General features: G+C 44.3%; 1 protein-coding gene across 2 annotated transcripts in view; it reads left to right on the forward strand.

The window, feature by feature from the left end:
• The window catches only part of LOC126331832 (neuropeptide-like 1), a 405800-nt gene that overhangs the window by 318688 nt on the left and 63820 nt on the right, over positions 1 to 23292 (forward strand). For both annotated transcript variants that reach the window (XM_049996525.1, XM_049996527.1), the window contains exon 3: positions 20377 to 20838. In XM_049996525.1, coding sequence (XP_049852482.1) covers positions 20377 to 20838 — 462 coding nt within the window. The remainder of the gene's footprint in view (positions 1 to 20376; positions 20839 to 23292) is intronic.

Genomic DNA, 23292 nt, shown 5'->3' on the forward strand with positions numbered 1-23292 from the left:
CAATGAGATCCGACCCGATATCTATCCGTCCTACCTGCTATTATTTTCCCAGCTATTGCTCTCCAAATCAGGGCTCTCCCCTCCTTCCACCCTATCCACTATCAACCTCTCCCCACTCCACCCTCTCTTGATCCCACGCACTCCCTCCCCCGCCCCTCCGGCCTCCTCCTCACCTTCGCACCACACTTCACCATATATTTTCTACTTACAACCCTAAACCCTGTAGATCATATTCCCTCCTCCCTGAAACCTTATCTCCCAGTGGAGGTCAGCTGTCAAGTGAAAGTGCAGTGCTGCTTCTTAAAGGAATGCTACAATTCTGTTATTTGCTTTTAAATGTATATATTTTGTGTTATTTGTATTTAGTAGCTTGATTTTAGCCTAAAAAACAATCTTGCTTTTTTTTCTGCAAACACCAACAAAATTCAACCTTTCTATGCTTTTTAAAAAGCCATTGTACGTTTTTCGTCTTTTTATAACACTCGTCTTTTTCATATTTTTTGAAAACTCTTGGCTGAAGAGCTGAATATTATACAATTGACAGCCCACCTCCTGCTAATGTGGGACAAGCTGGATGAATTGCAGTAACCAAAAACAAAACACGGACTGCTCAAGAAACTACGTGGGTTGAAACTTAAATAGAGGCAACTATGTATTTACAACCGATACAAAATAATTACATCTTTGCACCTGTTACTGTCCTTCAGAGTAGTTGGGTTGGGTTGTTTGGGGTAGGAGATCAAAGAACGAGGTCATCGGTCTCATCGGATTAGGGAAGGATGGGGAAGAAAGTCGGCGGTGCCCTTCAAAGGAACCATCCCGTCATTTGTCTGGAGCGATTTTAGGGAAATCACGGAAAACCTAAATCAGGATGGCCGGACGCGGGGTATAACCGTCGTCCTCCCAAATGCGAGTCCAGTGTGCTAACCATTGCGCCACCTCTCTCGGTGTCAAAGTAGTCACCAGCGTTTCAAGTGATGTGGAAGGCGTATAATATCGTCGGCGGAGCCTGTTCTGTTGATGGTGCGAGTGGAGCGGTCTACTGACTGTCGAATCTCTGAAACACTTCCTTCGTCTTCGCAATCAAATCAAAGTCACAAGGACTTAAGTCCTGGGAGTATGGTGGATGGTACAGCACTTCCCAGTCCCATCGACCGAACAGAGCAGTCATAGCTTGCGCTGTATGCGCCCGCGCATTGTCGTGCAAAATGATGGGTTGGTTGTGCAGAAAGTGTCGCCGCTTCGTTCACAAAGCTGGTAGCAGGCGATGCTCCAAAAAGGAACAGTAATACTGTGCACTGACGGTCTGCCGTGGAGGAACGTAATACGTTAGAATAAAACTATCACAGACGTACACGAGAATCACCATACTGGAATTCTGACGCACTTTCGACTTTTGCGGCGACCCATAATGACGCAATTCGTTGGATCGGCATTTGTACGACCTCTGGCACATTCAGTCTTGATCCAACTCCGTTGTTCCTGTTTTGAAAACGTAGTGACACCGTCACGTTGGACCGCTCGCTCACAAGTGAATGTGTTTCCCTCGATTGTACGCACGCCGGTGACCTGGGACGGGCGAGTCCATTTGCTCGGAGGTAAGGTTGGTACGTCAACAACGTGTGCTATCAGCGACAATAGGAGATTCCATTGCGTAGTATCTCCACAGCACTGTTGCCACCATTTAAGTTGAAAAATGGCTCTGAGCAGTATGGGACTTAACATCTGAGGTCATCAGTCCTCTGGAACATAGAACTGCTTAAACGTAAATAACCTAAGGACATCACACACATCCATGCCCGAGGCAGGATTCGAAAGTGCCACCGTAGCGGTCGCGCGGTTCCATGCTGAAGCGCCTAGAACCGCTCGGCCACAACGGCCGGCCTCTATTTAAGTTCCAACCTACGTATTTAAGTGTAACCCAGAACATATGTAGTTAACAGGGTAATCATTGCTAGTGCCGTTTCTATTCTGATTTTATTCTGCTGACTAAAACCAATGGTTGATTTGTATTCCTATTAATTATTTTTTTCTGTTCTGCGTGCAGTTCGTGAGAGTTCCTGCGCAGTGAAAATATCGTAGTACAGAAAATACAAAAACGTTGAAATGAAACACCGATTCAGGGCACTTATAAGGAGTTAGAAGCACCTTTACACACTCATTAATGTTATAAAGTCCACCGCGAGTAATATTTATTGTCAACGAATGACCAGGTAAACTTGTTTTTATAAATTCTGGAAAACCTATAAAAGAAACGTTAAACATAATTAGCATAACAGTGTTATTCCACTAATAATAGTTCGTAATTTGTATGTTTTGAACCTTGCTCTTGATTTTTCCGTGTTTTTTCTTTGTAGAATAATATTTATGAAGATGTTTTGTCGCATTAGGTATCCAATTACTATAGCTTTTTTCTCTGCATTATGTTAACCTACGTCCTTTTCTCTTTAATTTCCTTTAGTTTTGTTCTTTAGATTTTCTTTCAGTTTCAGTTCGGTTGTTTTTGTTGCTTTTCTCATCTTTTCTTGCTTACCCAAAGTCCATCCCTCACATCAATAACTTAAAATGCTCCAAAAAAGTATCTTGATGATTATTATTCTTGTTTTGTGTTAAAGAGGTGGTTTGTTAGTATATTACTCTTATTTCCGAAAGGTTGATTAGACATTGTCATTCTTTTATTAATATCTGGTGTACTTCTGTTGTTATTGTTCTTCCAAAGCAATGAAATGCATTTGCTTCCATTAGTAATTTCTAATCTTAAGGTCTGCTCTTACTTGTTCGTTCAGTTTTATTTCCCATCACTGTTTTTGACGTGTTTGAGTTTATTCTCAGGTTGTGATCTTCCAATACAATAGACAAAATTTGTATCATGTATTTCATGTCCCTTTCTGAAGCAGCTCGAATAAAATTGTGTGTTCACCATTAATTGAAATCCATTTCACGCTGTTTCTCATTGTTTATATTGCACCTTCTACATTAATAAACGTGGAGAGAGAGGACATCCTTTTCGAATACCTTTTCTTATTCTGGTCTCTTTCATAGTGCAATTTATCTCTGAACCCTGATTTTTTATATACTTGGAGAATCAATCTTATATCTCTCCAGCCTGCTCCAATTTTATTCATTTTCCAAAAGAGTATTTACAGACCATTCTGTTAAAATCCTTTCCTTTTCATCTCAGTTCTCCTTTCTAAGACCATGTGTAGCACCACAGTACCTTCCCTCGTTCCAGATAACATTAACAAAGTGAAAAAATCAGTAATTTTATACAGTCTCATTTTTTCAATGGTACTTTAGGGAACACACCAGCGAACGTACCAGCTGTACAACAGAAGACAAATAGTGACGAACTACAAACTATGCCGTTAATGTTTAAACGTTTGTCTTAATGTGATGACCATAATCCCAACTCATACAGTGTGTGGAACTTCCGGGCAAATTAAAACTGTGTGCTGGATCACGACTTGATTCTGAGTTCGATTGCCAGTCTAGCACACAGATAGGTTACACAGATTCCATCCTGTGGACTGGATAAGAGGCTGATCAGCATAGGCGTTTAGTCTCTTTAAACTCATTAATCATCATCGTCAGTATATAAAGTTCATGACTGCATTCGTCATGGATAAGAGGTTTGCTATATAATCTATGTTTTAAAAGTTGCCAACGTCTTATAATTACTTAATGAGTTGTAGCTTAAATATCAAAGAGAACGAGATGGCGCAGTTGTTAGGACATTGGACTCCCATTTGGGAGTTGGACAGTTCAAACTGCGTCCAGCCATCCTGATTTAGGCTTTCCGTGATTTCCCTAAATCGTTCTAGACAAATAACGGGATGGTTCCTTTGAGAGGGTACAGTAAATTTTCTTCCGCGGCCTTGGAACAATCCACGTTTGGGTTCCGTCGAACGAATTACTAAGTAATGCATGCAAGTATATACAGCAGTGTATACAAGCTAGTTTGCTTTCTAATTCAGTTTCATAGTATCCGTGTTTGTGCTACGTCGAACGAATTACTAATAATGCATTCAAGTACATGTAGTTGTGTATACAAGTTAGTTTGATCTGTAATTCCGTCTGATAGTGCTTCATTGTGTTTATTTTGCGCCCCGAGTGAATCTGTTTTAAAGAGCTTCGAAGTTATGAGGCAACGAAAACAATGATAATCTTTCGAAATCCAGTCACATGCTGGAATTGTTTGTTTCTTAAAGGGGCGCGTCTTAATCCAAATTAAAGCTCACTCGTTCGAAGTGTAGGCACGACTAGAATAACCGACAATGAAGACGTCGACACAACGGTTCTCGAATGGCTCTTTGGCCAGGGAGCTGATTTCTACTACCGAGGAATTCGACAATTTTTACAGCGTACCGACCGTTGTTAACACAGACTTGCTGACTATGTAGAAAAGTAGCGTCATGTAGCTTATCTGTGTCACCTCGAAGTGTAGTGGAGCCTTCGATAGAAGTTACTAGACGTGCCATATTGTGCAGCTTCTTTTTTAAAATCCCTTCGTGTATTTTGTTCACGAACTAGCAAATATTTCTCTTTACTTTCCTCCACGGGACCGCGAAAACCAGTGGTGCATAGAGAATTAGGAAACATATATATATTGTTTGCAAATACAAACTTTAAATCATGCACATACAGTATCAAACAGAATGATGCCAACGCATTGCAATTAAAGTTGAAAGAAAAGACAAACAATGAACGAGCTGATGTAATCCTCTTGTAAAATACAAAACAGGGCCAAGTTCCACTGTCGTCGACGCCCATCCCGGCACCGTTCCAACACGGTGTCGATACGACATGAGGGCATGTCGGCTGCGCTGAGTGATGGCGACTGCCGTCGCAAAACCGCCTCCTATGGGTTCCGGAACCGCTCGTTTCAGGCCGTCAGATTTTACGCGCACGTAAAATGGCTACCATATATCGCCGGTAGCCATCCCACGTCTTCCGGTCGGTGGCATTCCGCGCGGCCGCGTACCCAAACTGTACAGCTGCTGGTCCGTGTCCTGCCACACATACCGAGGGGTTGGCCATTTCACAAATACTGACGTGCAAACCATGAATGCAATGAGGAATGCTGCTCTTGCTGAGACACTAATATTACGTTATACTGTTTGCTATCATGACACAACGTGAGTATTTCGTTAAAAGAGCCTTTAAACGTTTGTATAGCAACAGCCGCTCCTCGTAACTCCTTATGCCTTCCTGAATGTCGAATATTGAGCACAGAGGATTTGAGCTGCCGAAATAGATTACGACATAACGCAGAGATTACAGAACGGAATCGATTTGGGAAAACAGTGGTTAAATACCCATCCCACACATCCAGATATAGATTTTGAGTGGTTTCCCCGTTTCGCTTAAGGCAAGTGGCAGTATGATTCTATAGTGTACCTATGCATTCAACTAACAGAAAATATACCAAATATTCTATTTATCATCTATTAAAGTTTATACTAATGCAAATGACATTAGTGTTAATCTGTGAATCGGACTCGTTACGGAAGTGCAGGTTCTAATGTCTTTCAATGAAACAATAATTACTAGTCAAGGAATGTCAGCTACTGCCACATAGGATACCAGATTACGGCACATTATAAATCTCAAATAGTCCACTGAGTGAATGGTCAGCATCTGATTTTTGCAGGAAACTGATTAAATATTTCATAAATCAGGGTAGGGATACTAATCAAGATAACACACCAACACTTCTTTTAACGTTTTTATTTAACCTAGTATACTATACAACCGTACCACCTCCTCAGCCGTGAGTAGTCAGAAGTGATCGCAAAACAGATCAGTCAGAAGTGCGCGGAACAAAGAGCCCTGAACATAATTGATTTCATTTTTTATAACTTCGTAAGACCAATGAGGGAGTTGAGAAAAGCACGGAACCCTTATATTTCATTTAGGTATGGGTACTTTGGATTCATATGCTCCAAGCAGTCATCTGACTCCCAGCACAGATACATCTCTGGCGTAAAGTGCGCGCTGGAACTTGACATTACAATTCCTTTGAAAAGCACAAGCCTGATCTCAGCTTCTATTCCGCTTCCAATCACCTTAACTCCGCTTCCTTTCTTCCTTATATCGTGAGAACAAGTGAAAGCCTAACGTGACTTGAATTGCTTCACTAAATTGTCCATCACAATTTCAAATCGAGTTTTCTCTTAATTTTTAGGCATTTTTCGTGCGTGGTTCCCTGATACTGTGATTCATCGAACAACGGCAATGCTTTCACGCGCGCAGTGGGGATTTGTATTCAAAAGTTTCTGAAGTTAATATATTAATACCTTCTGAGCAGCAATGATGCTACATTATTACGTGACAGTGCAATGAGTTCCAAATGGTAGACAGAATTCGTCCAAGACAATGTGTTTGCCAACTATATACTATGAAGTTAACACCTCAGAATAGGAGCTTTCAACTACTAGAAAACAATAAAGAAATTCATGTTAGACAGTTTGATTAGGATGCCCTGTTTCTGACACCGTCCGCCGGCAAATTACTGTTCGGCGACATACCTGTTAATGATACGAAAAACAGTAGGATAATCTGTGGTCATGTGACAAGTGGATTTGTTAGAGTAGCGAAACAGTAAAAAGGAGTGTCGTACGAAACACAGCACTGGTGCAAGATATATATTTCTTAAAACTAAAAAACAATTTTTAATTTTTTTTTATATTCGTCTAGATCTCGTACATTATGACACATTGAAATGTGATGACTAGTTTCAGTTGACTTATCAACCATCTTCATACCACATGTGGTAAAATATATGCCAGCATACTGAAAACCCTGCATCGTCTATATAGCATATAAAGCCATGTGGTTGCATATTCGGACAATGTAATGTAATGAAAAGACGAACGTAAATTGCGCTGGAATAACAATCTAAAGCACGAAAATTATGTACGAGATAGATAGCCCAGCAGTAGACTACAACAAGTTCCGATTACGATATAAAAATTACAAATAATGTCTTTACATATCATGACCAGAACTAAATTGAAACTGTTCTTACTGTTTTTAGTTGAGAGAGAGGGAAAGTTTAATTACCACCATTGTTGACAGATATGAAAATCCGAAGTGGATGCCGGCCTCTGTGGCCGAGCGGTTCTAGGCGCTTCAGTCCGGAACCGCGCGACTGCTACGGTCGCAGGTCCGAATCCTGCCTCAGCCATGGATGTGTGTGATGTCCTTAGGTTAGTTAGGTTTAAGTAGTTCTAAGTTCTAGGGGACTGATGACCTCAGATGTTAAGTCCCTTGGTGCTCAGAGTCATTTGAACCAAAATGGATAACAACATTTACTTAGGCACATCGTTCCCAACTCGTCACAAAGGAAAGATGATTTTCGTTACATTTTGAACAAATATGCACCATAAGAAATTATTCTTTATGCACATGACTCAAACGTAACATGATCTGCAAGAAGTGAAAATGATCCACATGAAATGCACAGATTAAGCCAAAAGCTTGTAGTCACCTCACCGAAATATCTGAAACAGCATGCTAAAACCGCAGATCCGCATTGCCCGTCCGCAGACTATCACTAGAACGTTCACACTACGCAAAAGCTGGTCTATGAGTACATTTCGTCCGACCACGATGTCCCAACTTGAATTTTTATCTACATGACGTTTGAACTTGGCAAGATACACCACGCGTGACTGTCCACGGATTCTGCGGGAGCCAGCCAGAGTAATGTTGCCTGGCAGAACTACGATACTTTAGCACTAAAACAGGACATATGCGTGTAGCGCGCTTGCGCTTTCATGAAAGGAGTCGGTACCAACAGCCGATGACTTTCACATGCTCTGATGCAACTAATTGTTTTCCCCTGACGCTTCTGGCTCAATATTATGCTTTTACAGTTGACTGTGTGAAATTCGTTGTTAAAACAATTTACCTCTATCGGAGAGTTCCCCTGCTGGTGGATATAGCTGTAAGTTCTAACTCTGCATCCATCCCTATATCTACACTGCAAACAACTGTGAAGTGCGTGACAGAGGGTGCTACTAATTTCACCATTTATTAGGGCTTCTTCCTGTTCCATTTGCTTACTGATCCCCGGGAGAATGACTGCTTGAGTGTTCCTCAATTAGCCTGTTTCTGTCTTTGCGGTCCGTCGCAATAAGCAGGAGGCTGTACTACATGCCTAGATTCGTGAAACTTTCGAAGTAGGTCAAAAATACCTGTGAGTATGCGTGTGTTTGTTTTGTTTGGTTTGATTTGTGGGGCGATCAACTGCGCGGTCATCAGCGCCCGTTCAAAGTCCCAATTTTTACACGGTCCAAATTTTTTCACATTCCAATCTAGTCACTGTCACGAATGTTGATGATGATGAGGACAACACAAACACCCAATCCCCGGGCAGAGAAAATCCCCAAACCAGCCGGGAATCGAACTCGGGACCCCGTGATCCAGTGGCAGAAACGCTAGCTAAAAGTCCATGAGCTGCGGACTGTGATTATACGTGCTGTTCTTCTTTGTAGGCGTTCAGTATCTCCAAATAATCCTATTTTTATGGATCCCGCACTCCTTCAATATACACTCCTGGAAATGGAAAAAAGAACACATTGACACCGGTGTGTCAGACCCACCATACTTGCTCCGGACACTGCGAGAGGGCTGTACAAGCAATGATCACACGCACGGCACAGCGGACACACCAGGAACCGCGGTGTTGGCCGTCGAATGGCGCTAGCTGCGCAGCATTTGTGCACCGCCGCCGTCTGTGTCAGCCAGTTTGCCGTGGCATACGGAGCTCCATCGCAATCTTTAACACTGGTAGCATGCCGCGACAGCGTGGACGTGAACCGTATGTGCAGTTGACGGACTTTGAGCGAGGGCGTATAGTGGGCATGCGGGAGGCCGGGTGGACGTACCGCCGAATTGCTCAACACGTGGGGCGTGAGGTCTCCACAGTACATCAATGTTGTCGCCAGTGGTCGGCGGAAGGTGCACGTGCCCGTCGACCTGGGACCAGACCGCAGCGACGCACGGATGCACGCCAAGACCGTAGGATCCTACGCAGTGCCGTAGGGGACCGCACCGCCACTTAACAGCAAATTAGGGACACTGTTGCTCCTGGGGTATCGGCGAGGACCATTCGCAACCGTCTCCATGAAGCTGGGCTACGGTCCCGCACACCGTTAGGCCGTCTTCCGCTCACGCCCCAACATCGTGCAGCCCGCCTCCAGTGGTGTCGCGACAGGCGTGAATGGAGGGCCGAATGGAGACGTGTCGTCTTCAGCGATGAGAGTCGCTTCTGCCTTGGTGCCAATGATGGTCGTATGCGTGTTTGGCGCCGTGCAGGTGAGCGCCACAATCAGGACTGCATACGACCGAGGCACACAGGGCCAACACCCGGCATCATGGTGTGGGGAGCGATCTACTACACTGGCCGTACACCTCTGGTGATCGTCAAGGGGACACTGAATAGTGCACGGTACATCCAAACCGTCATCGAACCCATCGTTCTACCATTCCTAGACCGGCAAGGGAACTTGCTGTTTCAACAGGACAATACACGTCCCCATGTATCCCATGCCACCCAACGTGCTCTAGAAGGTGTAAGTCAACTACCCTGACCAGCAAGATCTCCGGATCTGTCCCCCATTGAGCATGTTTGGGACTGGATGAAGCGTCGTCTCACGCGGTCTGCACGTGCAGCACGAACGCTGGTACAACTGAGGCGCCAGGTGGAAATGGCATGGCAAGCCGTTCCACAGGACTACATCCAGCATCTCTACGATCGTCTCCATGGGAGAATAGCAGCCTGCATTGCTGCGAAAGGTGGATATACACTGTACTAGTGCCGACATTGTGCATGCTCTGTTGCCTGTGTCTATGTGCCTGTGGTTCTGTCAGTGTGATCATGTGATGTATCTGACCCCAGGAATGTGTCAATAAAGTTTCCCCTTCCTGGGACAATGAATTCACGGTGTTCTTATTTCAATTTCCAGGAGTGTATTATGGATTGAGTCGCACGAATGTTTTGTAAGCAAAATCATACGATGACTGGATGTGGGTAATAGCGACATGTGAAGTAGAGACAAGGCATACTAGTTAGTATCCGACTACATTAGTCGTGTTGAACTTGTGGTTATCTCTGCGACGTTTGTTAAAAACGTAGGTGCGAAAGTATAATATTTTGGTTAAGCCAGCCTGGAGGAAAACTTCGACGGAATTCTGATACCAATATAATAGCATGATTATTCTTTATTTTAAGGCATACTGAGATACTGAGTGGGAATTCCACGTCTTCAAGACATCGTGATGTTCTTTCAGCACTAAATCTCCTTTCAACTGCTGCTGCTCGTTTCATGCCTAAACGCTCTCACTACTGTGCACTAATATTTTTAACATTGCTTCACCGTACATGTGCACCCAACATTCGGTATTACAGGTTTGCGAGTGGGTACTTCATTCAGAGTGGGAATCCCTATCTAACAAGCCCGAGAAAGCGCAGAATCGGCTAGTCTAAAAATCTTATGTTTGGACTGGTGGTCACAGCCCATTTGACTTCGTGGGTGTAAATGCAGATGTGTGGGCTCCGGGGAATCCTTGGCCTTGCCTAGCACGTCTTTCGGTTCCTTTGTTGAGAGGAAACTGCTTTTACGTTATGTTCTTTGAGGACCCGTGCCACCTTCGCAGAGTGCACTCCTGAGTGTGTACAGAAGACGAGGCGTTTCCTATCCTGCTGAAGGCCTTCTAATGCTCCTTTTCTGGAGAAGCGCACGTTTTGTTTACGCCTCTGAGTAGCTGTTTCTCTGAGAGGTTGACAGCAAGTGCTGTGTTTCTGCAGCCATGTTTCGTGCACAAAAGACGTCGTGGAGGAGGGTGATCCGATGCAGAATTTCTTAAATATTTTCTGACGACGCAGATTCCTCATTGTCACAGGATCTAATGTTCTAGCAAACTGTGAGCCCAATTAAAATTTCAGCATATTCCTGAACGAAATTGTTAGGATATCGCAGATAAAAACGTAGATAGAGGAAGACACATGTTTCCTATATTCTCAGTAGTATCGTCTTAATTTGCGCCTCGAGAGACACGTTTCAAGAAAATGTCAACCCTGAATTAGTACACATGCACTCGCCCTTTTTTTGGTTCCGTTGCGGAGTGATTAATCGTGTGTAATAGAGGTTTCTGTTGACTTGTCGCTATCACATGTAAGGCTTCTTCTTTCGGTTATTTTTGTTGACTTTATACCTATCACAGTCCAGTATGGGAGGTTTACATAGACAACACTTATCTCTTTTATTTTTGAAATATTTAACATTGTTCCGTTAAAAAAAATGGAAAATTTTACTTTTAAATAACAACAGTATGAATCAAATGACTCACTTTTGTCGTTCTTTAGGTATGAAACACACTTTCCTAATAATGTCTAAACTCATACACTCTTGTGTTAGCAGTTAAGATCATTCCACGTTCATACTGGAGAAACCATTGCTGTGCGTTTCCACATGAATTAAACAAGCAATCTCTGATCACGGACGTCATTTCATTCACGTTGTACTATCTTATGTTCCTCTACGAAAGTTATTGATTAACGTAGTATTGTTTCAACCTGAATCACCCACGGCTTTCTGCGAAATAACGAATTACTCAAAACTCCTTTGTCCTACGAACCGACGTATCACTTCCAGCTTATAATCATATTTTACAGCAAATTCTTCACACTATCCGCGACGCGGCTGCACGCGACAGTTCCGTGTTAAAGCCCGACGCTACTCATCGCACAAGCCGGCGTGTGACCAATAGCGCAGGGGCATTGTTAATGTTATACAGCAAGACAGTGCTGTCTCCAGTCAAAAGGCGCGCTCAGCTTAAAAAATTCCAGGACCCAGCGATAATTAGGGAGTACAATAACGTTTCGTCATAATGTCAACGGTAGCAGTACTCCTTACATCTCCACCTCAGTATAATTAAAAAAAAACGCAAGAAAGACTTTGTTCGACACCCCTGCCCGAAGGAGAAAAAAAGAAGAAAATAGAAATCCCAGAGAAACAAATAAGCGAACAATCCAGCTATAGACCCATCCCATTATATTATTATAAAAATACATTAGGTGATCTAAAGTATCCTGACACATGCCTGAAAATGACTTACAAGTTCGTGGTGCCCTCCATCGGTAATGCTGCTAAGGGATATGGTGTTAGCCCACCCTTAGTCTTGATGACAGCTTCCACTACGCAGGCATACGTTCAATAAAGTGCTGGAAGGTTTCTTGGGGAACGGAAGCCCATTCTTCACGGAGTGCTGCACTGAGGAGAGGTATCGATGTCGGTCGGTGAGACCTGGCACGAAGTCGGCGTTCCAAAACATCAAAGGTGTCCTATAGAATGCAGGCCAGTCTATTACAGGAATGTTATTGTCTTGTAACCACTCCGCCACGGACCGTGCATTATTAACAGGAGATCGATCGTGTTGAAAGATGCAATCGCCATCCCCGAATTGCTCTTCAACAGTGAGAAGCAAGAAAGTGCTTGAAACATCATTGTTGGCCTGTGCTGTGATAGTGCCACGCAATTCAACGAGGTGTGCACGCCCCATCCATGAAAAACACGTCCACACCATAACACTACCGCCTCCGAAAAATTACTGTTGGCACTACAAACGCTGGCAGATGACTTTGACCGGGCATTCACCATACCTACATCCTGCCATCGGATCGCCACATTGTGTACCGTGATTTGTCACTCCACACGACGATTTTCCACTGTTCAATCATCCAATGGTCACGGTCCTTACACAAAGCGGGGCGTCGTTTGGCATGTACCAGCGTGATATGTGAGTTATGAGCAGCCGCTCGACGCTGAAATTCAAGTTTTCTGACCAACTGTCGTAGTACTTGCAGTGGATCCTGATGCACTTTGGAATAATTCGTGTGTGGTGGTCTGGATAGATGTCTGCCTAATACGCATTACGATCCTCTTCAACTGTCGGCGATCTCTGTTAGCCAACAGACGAGGTCGACCTGCACGCTATTGTGCTGTACGTGTCCCCTTCACGTTGCCGCTTCACTATCACATCGGAAACAGTGGACCTAGGGATGTTTAGGATTGTGGAAACCTCGCTTACAGCTGTATGACACAAGTGACATCCAATCACCTGGCCTCGTTCGAAGTCCGTGAGACCCGCGGAGCGCCCATTCTACTCTCTCACGATGTCTAATGACTACTGCGGTCGCTGATATGGAGTACCTGGCAGTAGGTGGCAGCCCAGTGCACCTAATATCAAAATCGTATACTTTTGAGGGTGTCCAGGTACTTTTAATCTCGTAGTATGGTAATAGATCCTGGTAGGGGACACCAAAGTGAATGTGAGCCCTTATGTGGGCTATATAGAATATGTTTGATTGAGAACCTGGCATGGTCGTACACAATGAAAGTTAACACTTGGGGTGACTATATAATAGTGATGATTTGACTGAGAATGTAAGCAAAGTTTAGTTTACTGACAACATTTATTTTCCCAAAAACAAAGACAGACAGAATATATGTTAAACACGTTATGATAGAATCGTGAACAACAAACAGGTGACTTAAGACCACAATGGACAAGGATCCTGGGTGGAAAAAGTGAGTCAAGGACTGAGGCTCTAAAATATGGATACGGGTATCTGTGTTAATCTGATGCTGAGCAGACTTTGACTGTCCAAACCTACAAAATCAAATGGCTCTGAGCTCTATGGGACTCAACTGCTGTGGTCATCAGTCCCCTAGAACTTAGAACTACTTAAACCTAACTAACCTAAGGACATCACACACATCCATGCCCGAGGCAGGATTCGAACCTGCGACCGTAGCAGTCGCACGGTTCCGGACTGCGCGCCTAGAACCGCGAGACCACCGCGGCCGGCTCCAAACCTACAGAAATTACTATTGATGTAGCTGAGAGCAAGTGGCGGTTGGGATTTGTACGCCCAGACAAGGCCGGAGCAGCAATACGCTACCCTGCTTGCTTCGTGCAGCGATGTTACTTGCGGCTGGCGAAGCGTGGGCAGCAGATGTGAGGCGTAAGGCGGCACCGTGAATCGATCGCAGCCACGAAAGAAATGAAAAATCTCACGATCTAGCATTCAGGCAGACAGATCGCAATTTACTCTTTACCAGAGCCTTGAAAACACGGCAGATTTCAGTGTGTGACACACCCGTTTGCTGGTCTTACCAAGGACCAATCTGGCTCACTTATACGACAGAGTACACAAGGATGCCAAACACCAAGACTGTGCCCTCGGCAAACGAGTAGTCCGAGATGTTTGAAGTCACACTGTCAGTACAGTAAGAACTTCACAACAGGCTACCCAGTGTAACTACTCGCAAGTGCTCTAAGGACAGGTCCCAAATACCAATCACTCATGCCAGAGCTTCGACCAGAAGTTGCTCGCAGACCAAAGTTCAGAACGAGAGCGCCACGCACCTCCAGATCAGAACAATTCCCGTTTTTCCGCAAAGTGCACGAACAACACATCCTTCACCCCGTCTTGAGCCAATCACAGGGCTTCAGAGGCGCTAAATCTCCCCTCCTACACGACAGCACAAACTCACAGCGAACCATTGCAAGAGTTAAGAGACCTGCATCTCTGGAAAATAAAAGAAACCGCCAATTACTGACTTATTTAAGTTTTCGCTGTGGGAGAAGATGTTTTTCTCCGAAGTCGCGTCCCTTCCCACAGCAACAAGCGAGCGGGTACAATCTTTATGATCTTTATCTAAATTGCCTGTGCCTTGGAGCTTGTTAGTCCTAGCTATGAGGAGTAATAAAGATTCTATCGCTAAACGTTTCTCAGACGCCAGAGTTTCTTTTTACGACCGAGGCGGCCAATGGAAGTGGGTCACAGGCCTATTGGCAGTAACGGCGAACAGGAAAACTTGTAAATTTTTATTAGGCGTGGCGCAGCCCACAATGCCCGGTTCACGTCACCGTGCAGACGAGTCCCTTCAGTCCGTCACCCCCAGCCCAGCTTTCAGCTGGCGCCAATGCAGGTATAGTGGGCATTTTCCTGCTGGATACCCGTCTCGACTAGTGGGTGCCCCGGAGCGTGAGTCGTGCTTGGGTAGCTTATTTGGTAGATCATTTGCCCGAGGAAGGCAAAGGTCCCGAGTTCGAGTCTCGGTCCCGCACACAGTTTTAATCTGCCAGGAAGTTTCATGTCAGCGCACACTCCGCTGCAGAGCGAAAAACTCATTCTGGAAATCCGTGAAAATAGTTCCGAAACTACTTCAAGCATTTCAGTTAAGTCTCTATAGCCTGAAACTCATCCTCATTATCATTTTTCCGATAAAATACATTATATATTAGTACTATAAAGGCTCTTTCACAAAGATCTGTCGACATTAGTGCACAGGTTGTGCGCAAAGCAGTGCTATTACAATATCATCAAATCTCAGTCAATTCAAAACATTATATATTGTATTGACTGTAGCAGAGGACACATGGTAGCCCTTAGTGGCTTGCACCTCTGTTGCATTTTATTTTAATTCTAACCATCTGACGCTGTCAGGTATGACCGCAGCTTTCGTATTTTTTGTTACGTTATGCTGTAGCATTTAGTTTTAATTTTGTTCGAAGAAGGTGTCTCTTGTGACACCGAAACCTAGGTCACAAGTTCATTGTGTTCGCGACTGAGGGCTGTGTTTTTCAGAATTTTGCACAAGAGAAATTACGGGACGATGAGAGATTTTTTGCACGCGTTCTATTTAGCAACGAAGCGTCATTCACCAACAGCGGTAACGTAAACCGGCATAATATGCGCTATTGGGCAACGGAATATCCACGATGGCTGCGACAAGTGGAACATCAGCGACCTTGGCGTGTTAATGTACGGTGCGGCATTATGGGAGGAAGGATAATTGGCCCCCCCATTTTATTGATGGCAATCTAAATGGTATTCTGATTTCCTACGTAATGTTCTACCGATGTTACTGCAAGATGTTTCACTGCATGACAGAATGACGATGTACTTCCAACATGATGGATGTCGGCACATAGCTCGCGTGCGGTTGAAGCGGTATTGAATAGCATATTTCATTACAGGTGGATTGGTCGTCGAAGCACCATACGATGGCCCGCACGTTCACCGGATCTGACGTCCTCGGATTTCTTCCTGTGGGGAAAGTTGAAGGATATTTGCTATTGGGTTCCACCGACAACGCCTAACAACATGCGTCAGCGCATTGTCAATGCATGTGCGAACATTACGGAAGGCGAACTACTCGCTGTTGAGAGAAATGTCGTTACACGTATTGCCAAATGCAGTGAGGTTGACGGACATCATTTTTAGCATTTATTGCACTGATGTGGTATTTACAGGTAACCACCCTGTAAGTGCATGCGTTCTCAGAAATGATAAGTTCACAAAGGTACATGTATCACATTGGAACAACCGAAATAAAATGTTCAAACGTACCTACGTTCTTTATTTTAATTTAAATACCTACCTATTACCAACTGTTCGTCTAAAATTGTGAACAATTTGTTTGTGGCTATTACAGTGCCATCTACCACAAGGCGAAAAAAGTGGTCCAACTAAAACATCCATATTTCTTTACGTACTACCCGAATATGTAATTAAAATGAGGGTTCCAATTTTTAAAAAAACGCAGTTGATATCCGTTTGACCTATGGCAGTGCCATCAAGCGGGCCAACCATAGCGCCATCTGGTTTCCCCCTTGAAGCTAGACAAGTTTTGTTCTTTGTAGTTTGTCGTTTGACGCTTATTTCGTGAGGTATTTGGCCCGGTCACGATCAATGGACCACCCTGTAGCTATGCTACGCATTACGGGGTTACACGCAACAGTTCGGTGCCGTCTACTGGCAGGGGATTACAACTTGCTTCAGAGAAGCAAAAAAGTCGACGAAGTAATGAAATTAAATTCTTATACGATATTGATGGCTGGGAGTCCCCACCTGGGGAAGTTCGGCCATCGAGTTGTAAGTCCTTTCAGTTGACACCACAGTGGGCGACGTCCATGTTGATGATGATGATGAAATTACAATGAAGACAGCACAACACACAGTCCCTGAGCGGAGAAAATCGGCGACCCGGGCGGGAATCGAACCTGCGCTCCTGCATGTTACTCAGACATAGTGCTCACGCAGCTAAGGAAGTGGACGACTGAGTAATATACATGACAAGTCATAACACCCTCGTACTTTTCTTACTGCGTTAAACCTTCCTATTACTTAGCAAACCATGACAGGATTTTAAATTTTTAAACCAGGTAAATAATTCAATAATTTTATGAAGTACTGAAAATAAAATTTTCATTGTCCCTCGAAGCCGTTAGGTTGTCTAACACGCGCTGCTCCTTACGTCCATTCAAAAATCATTGTTATGGAAGTTGACGATGATTAATTGCATTTCTTCAGCTAACCATATAGTAATGTAAATGTGTAGTTATACAATACGGAAAACAGTATTGTTAAAAAAACTAAATTGGACGACGCAATGAACAAAAATTTTAATAGTTACCTTATTTCCTGAATGTGTTTGTGGCTCAAAACTTCTTGCTTAGGGAATGTTGTAAGAATCCAGTGACGTTATATGTTCACATTTTCATCACATTTAATGTCCCATCCAGACATGGTAAAACAATAAACTTTAAGCATTATTTTTCTTCACATCGCTAGACAGATTCTTCTTTCCAGCATTCACAGATTTCATATTGATCACTGTGCTCAATCAGCACTTTCGTAAAACATTTCGCATGCATTTTCAATATGAATTACAGGTTCCAACATAAATAAGTCGTACTTGGCGCACATTCTGCCTACAGCGCAAAGACTAACTTACAAATCCGCGTCCAGACAAAGTGCGTGTGACTCGAGTCCACGTCAGAGACTAACTACTTTCAGCGAGTAAGGCAAACGATATTCTAATATTACAGTATGGAGTTCTAGATTGTTCAAGAACTGACAACAGGTTAAATTAACTCTTGTACATTTGTGTATTTTCTATTATATGAATAAACAGTTTCAAAGAAAACACAACTCCTGATGTTGCTAAAATTTATAAAAAAAAATTAAGATATATTATTATACATTACTTTGAAATAGTTTTATAAAAATTATGGCGTATTCCACAAAAGCAAAATAACAAACACTTTATATTTTCTTTCATATGCCAATTTTTTATGAAAAATTGAGTTTCCTTTCGAAACATTGTAATAGTTGTTGTTTTAATTGACTATAAATGTTGTGAGAAATTTCGTAACCAAAATATTCAGTAACGTGCGAAATTTTCTTCATTTGTGTAGCCGTATTTTCCGTAGTTGCTTTACAGTTCTTGAGGGTATTTGTCTTCTGTCGTTACAAGTACAAAAATGCGTGGTTTTTTATGCGTTTTGCTTTATTGAGGTGAAGTATCATCAGTGGTGGTGATTTTCTCTTTATTTCTCGCTTACATGGGGAAATGCCGTATGAAAACACACAGTTGACGTTTTTCTGCTTTAGACGCTGATATTTGTCTCATTTTTAGTTGTTCTGCTGTATTATGCATCTCTTATATTTTTCACAGCACACTTTTTTGCTCAGCACCTGTGTGGTCTGCAAAACAGAAAAAATGCTGCAGAAGAACTAAAAATTAGAGCACAACTATCAGTGTCCGAAGCAGAAAAACATCAAAGATGTGCTAGCCGACGGAATTTCCCGATGTAAGCAAAAATCACCACCATTGATGGTGCTTTACCTCAACAAAGCAAAATGCGCCTGGCGAAGAAAAAAATACAAACATTTTTGTAGTTACAGCGACAGAACAAAAATACAGTCAAAAAAGTACGAAAGATATGTCATTTACTGGAAAATAAAACAGATGCAATTTGTAGGATGATTAACGCCTCTTAAAATGAAAAACAAAAATAATTATCCGAAGTCTTACAGAAAAACTAGGAAAAAAGTGAAATTTATGTAGATATTTACGTAAAATACTCCGATCAGATAGGCTTGCCTCTTGTACTTTAGAGTTGTAATTTTAGGTGAAAGATAGTTGAAAAAATAATCCAATCGAAAATTTCGTCTTAGAGGCTTGGCATCGTAAACTACTATTGGTCAAAGATCCCCATAATTCTAGTTTGTTATAGTAGACGTACTGCAACTGGAAGCATGCACTGTGCAGTGGTTTAGCTGTTTAATAATATACAGGATTAACGGCTACAAGTGCAAATATTTTATTGGTGGCTATGGAAGGTATAGTGAACAACATTACACTAATATTTACGTCAATTACAGACTAATAATTATACCTATTACAAGTCATATGTTTTTAGGTTTGGTAGTACCTCCAAGTACTCTTGGAAAGAGTAAGCCATTAATGCTTGTTTCCCCTGGGCAACAAGTATCGTGCTGAAGTATGAACACGTGGATGGAAAACGGTTAGTCTATACTGACAGGTATAGTCCACTTAGCGTTGCAGTTACGGCCATGCACGAAACAACAGGTCCTAAAATTTGTGACGCGTTTGTGGGAAGACTGTTCGATGGAGAGAAAAAACAACGAAAACACACTGATGTGTACTTTTACTCGTTACACCCCATACAGTAATATAGACCAATGACAAATCTACATCTACATTTATACTGCGCAAGCCACCCAACGGTGTGTGGCGGAGGGCACTTTACGTGCCACTGTCATTACCTCCGCCGGCCGCGGTGGTCTCGCGGTTCTAGGCGCGGCGGTCCGGAACCGTGCGACTGCTACGGCCGCAAGTTCGAATCCTGCCTCGGGCATGGGTGTGTGTGATGTCCTTAGGTTAGGTTTAAGTAGTTCTCAGTTCTAGGGGACTAATGACCACAGCAGTTGAGTCCCATAGTGCTCAGAGTCATTTGAACCTTTTTTTTTTTTTTGTCATTACCTCCCTTTCCTGTTCCAGTCGCGTATGGTTCGCGGGAAGTACGACAGCCGGAAAGCCTCCGTGCGCGCTCGAATCTCTCTAATTTTACATTCGTGATCTCCTAGGGAGGTATAAGTAGGGGGAAGTAATATATTCGATACCTCATCCAGAAACGCACCCTCTCGAAACCTGGACAGCAAGCTGCACCGCGATGCACAGCGCCTCTCTTGCAGAGTGTGCCACTCGAGCTTGCTAAGCATTTCCGTAACGCTATCACGCTTACCAAATAATCCTGTGACGGAACGCGCTGCTCTTCTTAAGAACTTCTCTATCTCCTCTGTCAAACCGACGTGGTACGGATCCCACACTGATGAGCAATACTCAAGTATAGGTCAAACGAGTGTTTCGTAAGCCACCTCCTTGGTTGATGGACTACATCCTCTAAGGATTCTCCCAATGAATCTCAACCTGGCACCCGCCTTCCCAACAACGTTGCCGTTCCTGACATGTGGGCTGTGCGCGTGTGCAGGTGGACGCGCTGCTGGAGGAGATAGCGGCGACGGAGCAGCTGCGACACCTGCAGCTGGACGCGCTGCGGCGCGAGCTGGACGCGCAGGAGGCGCGCGAGGAGCAGGCCGTGCTGGAGGCGGCGGAGGCCGAGGCGGAGGCGGAGGCGGAGGCAGCGGAGGCGGAGGGCGGCGGCGAAGAGGGCGCCGACAAGCGCAGCGTGGCGTCGCTGGCGCGCGCGGGCGCGCTGCTGCCGGGCACGGGGAAGCGCAACATCGCCGCCATGGCCAAGAACGGCCTGCTCAGCCCCAGCGGGCCCGTGCTCCTGGACGGCGACGGCAGCGGCAACGGCGGCGAGAAGCGCTCGGTGGGCGCGCTGGCCAGGGGCGGCCTGCTGCCCACGCCGGGGAGGAGGGCCGCCGCCGGCGACGACGCCGACGACGACGACCTCTCGCTGGACAGCCTCATGCAGCAGCTCTACAGCGTACGTACCTCTCCACTCCGTGCTAGCATACCCTGGCTACAGCTTACGTCGCTTGTACAATTGATCACGTTCCTCGCCAATCCACGTATGTACAGACGTCGAAATTCACGTGGTACTACCTTTTTGTCATCAGGTTTTATAGCATCCAGAGATCTGCCATAATCGGCTGTGGTATCAGATAGGACATTCGTGGTCTACAGGAAGCATCTTTAATAAGTAATCCACATCCACAAGATTGCAAGAGCCGACAAGTGCGACAATCATGGCAGAATAAGCTTAACAGTTCATGCAACCAAGTTTCTGAGAAGAACAAAAAAAAAAAAATGATCGTATGGCGTTGTTGGCCGGGAGGCCCCATGCGGGGAAGTTCGGCCGCCGTATTGCAGGTCCTTTTTAGTTGACGTCACTTCGGCGACTTGCGAGTCCGTGATGATGAAGGACACACAACACCCAGACATCACGAGGCATAGAAACTCCCTTACCCTGCCGGAAATCGAACCCGGGACCCCGTGCGCAGGAAGTGAGAAGGCTACCGCACGACCACGAGCTGCCGACTAAGAAAATCAACACACAAACACCGGAAAACAACTTGTTTGTTAGGAGACGATCAGTTTGGTTTTAGGAAAGATACCAGAGAGGCAAATATGACATTGCGATTGTGAATGGAAGCAAGAAAAATCAAGACACCTTCACAGGATTTGTTGACAGCGACAAAGCGCTGGATAATGTCGAATTTCTGAGAAAAATGAGGTGAGCTATATGGAAAGACGGTAATATGCAACACATAAAAAATCCAAGAGGTAACAACAAGAGTGGAAGACCAATAACAAGAAGATTCTATCTATCGCTTAAGCCTCGTCCCACAGTTACGCAGGATCAGCCATCGTTAATCGGATTTGGCATGTTAATGTTTAAGAGGTGGCCAGATTACCCTTCCTGCCGCCACGCCGTAACCCCCGAGACGGAATTAGTGTACCCCAACTGTCTGCGTCGAGTGTAATCCACGGAATAGTGCGAAAGTGTTCAGATGTCTGCGAGCCATGTAACTGAGGCGGAACATGGGGACCAGCCCGGAATTCACCTAGCGGGATGTGGAAAAGCGCCTAAAAACCACATCCGGGCTGGCCGGCACATTGGCCCTCGTCGTTAATCCGCCGGACCGATTCGACCCGGGGCCGGCGCGCCTATCCACGAAGCAGCGCGTTAGCGCTCTCGGCTACCCTGACGGGTCGCCAAAAACAATAAAATTCTTTGATGATATTTCTATCCTCAATAAAAGTGCAGGAGAATTACAGGATCTGTTGAAGGTAATGAAGTGTCTAATGAGAACGATACGTCATATGGACTGAGAGTAAACAGAAGAAAGACGATAGTAATGAGAAGTAGCTGATATGAGAACCGTGAGAAGCTTAACATCAGGATTGGAGATCACGAAGTAGATGAAGTTAAGGAATTCTCCTACATAGACAGTGTAATGATCCATGAGGGACCGCAGAAAGAGATCATAAAAGCAGAGTAGCACTGGCAAAAAGGGCATTCCTGGCCAACAAAAGTGTGTTAGTGTCAACAGTAACCCTAAATTTGCGGAAGAAATTTCTGAGAATGTACATTTAGAGTATACCATTTTATGGTAGTGAAAATGGACTGCGTGAAAACCGGAAAAGATGAGAATTTAAGCATTTGAGATGTGGTCCTAAAGAAGAATATTGAAAATTAGCAACAAGGAATGAGGAGTCCTCCACAGAGGACGTCAACCAGTACCCTGCGTAATGCCTGCGATTAATCTGGATTCTGACGCACTTTTGTAAATACACTCCTGGAAATTGAAATAAGAACACCGTGAATTCATTGTCCCAGGAAGGGGAAACTTTATTGACACATTCCTGGGGTCAGATACATCACATGATCACACTGACAGAACCACAGGCACATAGACACAGGCAACAGAGCATGCACAATGTCGGCACTAGTACAGTGTATATCCACCTTTCGCAGCAATGCAGGCAGCTATTCTCCCATGGAGACGATCGTAGAGATGCTGGATGTAGTTCTGTGGAACGGCTTGCCATGCCATTTCCACCTGGCGCCTCAGTTGGACCAGCGTTCGTGCTGGACGTGCAGACCGCGTGAGACGACGCTTCATCCAGTCCCAAACATGCTCAATGGGGGACAGATCCGGAGATCTTGCTGGCCAGGGTGCTACTCTATCAAATAGCTCTTAATAAGGGTTGCCACCCTCACTTCGACCCGTGAATGTTAAACTTAATAACTCCAAAATCAATAATTAAAAATTTTGTCGTTATTTAACTATTTTCAGGAAATATTCCAAGACCCTACACCGTACTGTAATAGATTCACCACAAGCACCTCCAAGATGCTACTCCAGGCGGGTGTAAAATGAATATGCTCAACGGAAAATACTGGATGCGAAAATCAGGATTTGGCCCTGTCTGA

Source organism: Schistocerca gregaria, chromosome 2 (genome assembly GCF_023897955.1).
Source record: "Schistocerca gregaria isolate iqSchGreg1 chromosome 2, iqSchGreg1.2, whole genome shotgun sequence".
In the NCBI taxonomy this organism is placed as follows: Eukaryota; Metazoa; Arthropoda; class Insecta; order Orthoptera; family Acrididae; genus Schistocerca; species Schistocerca gregaria.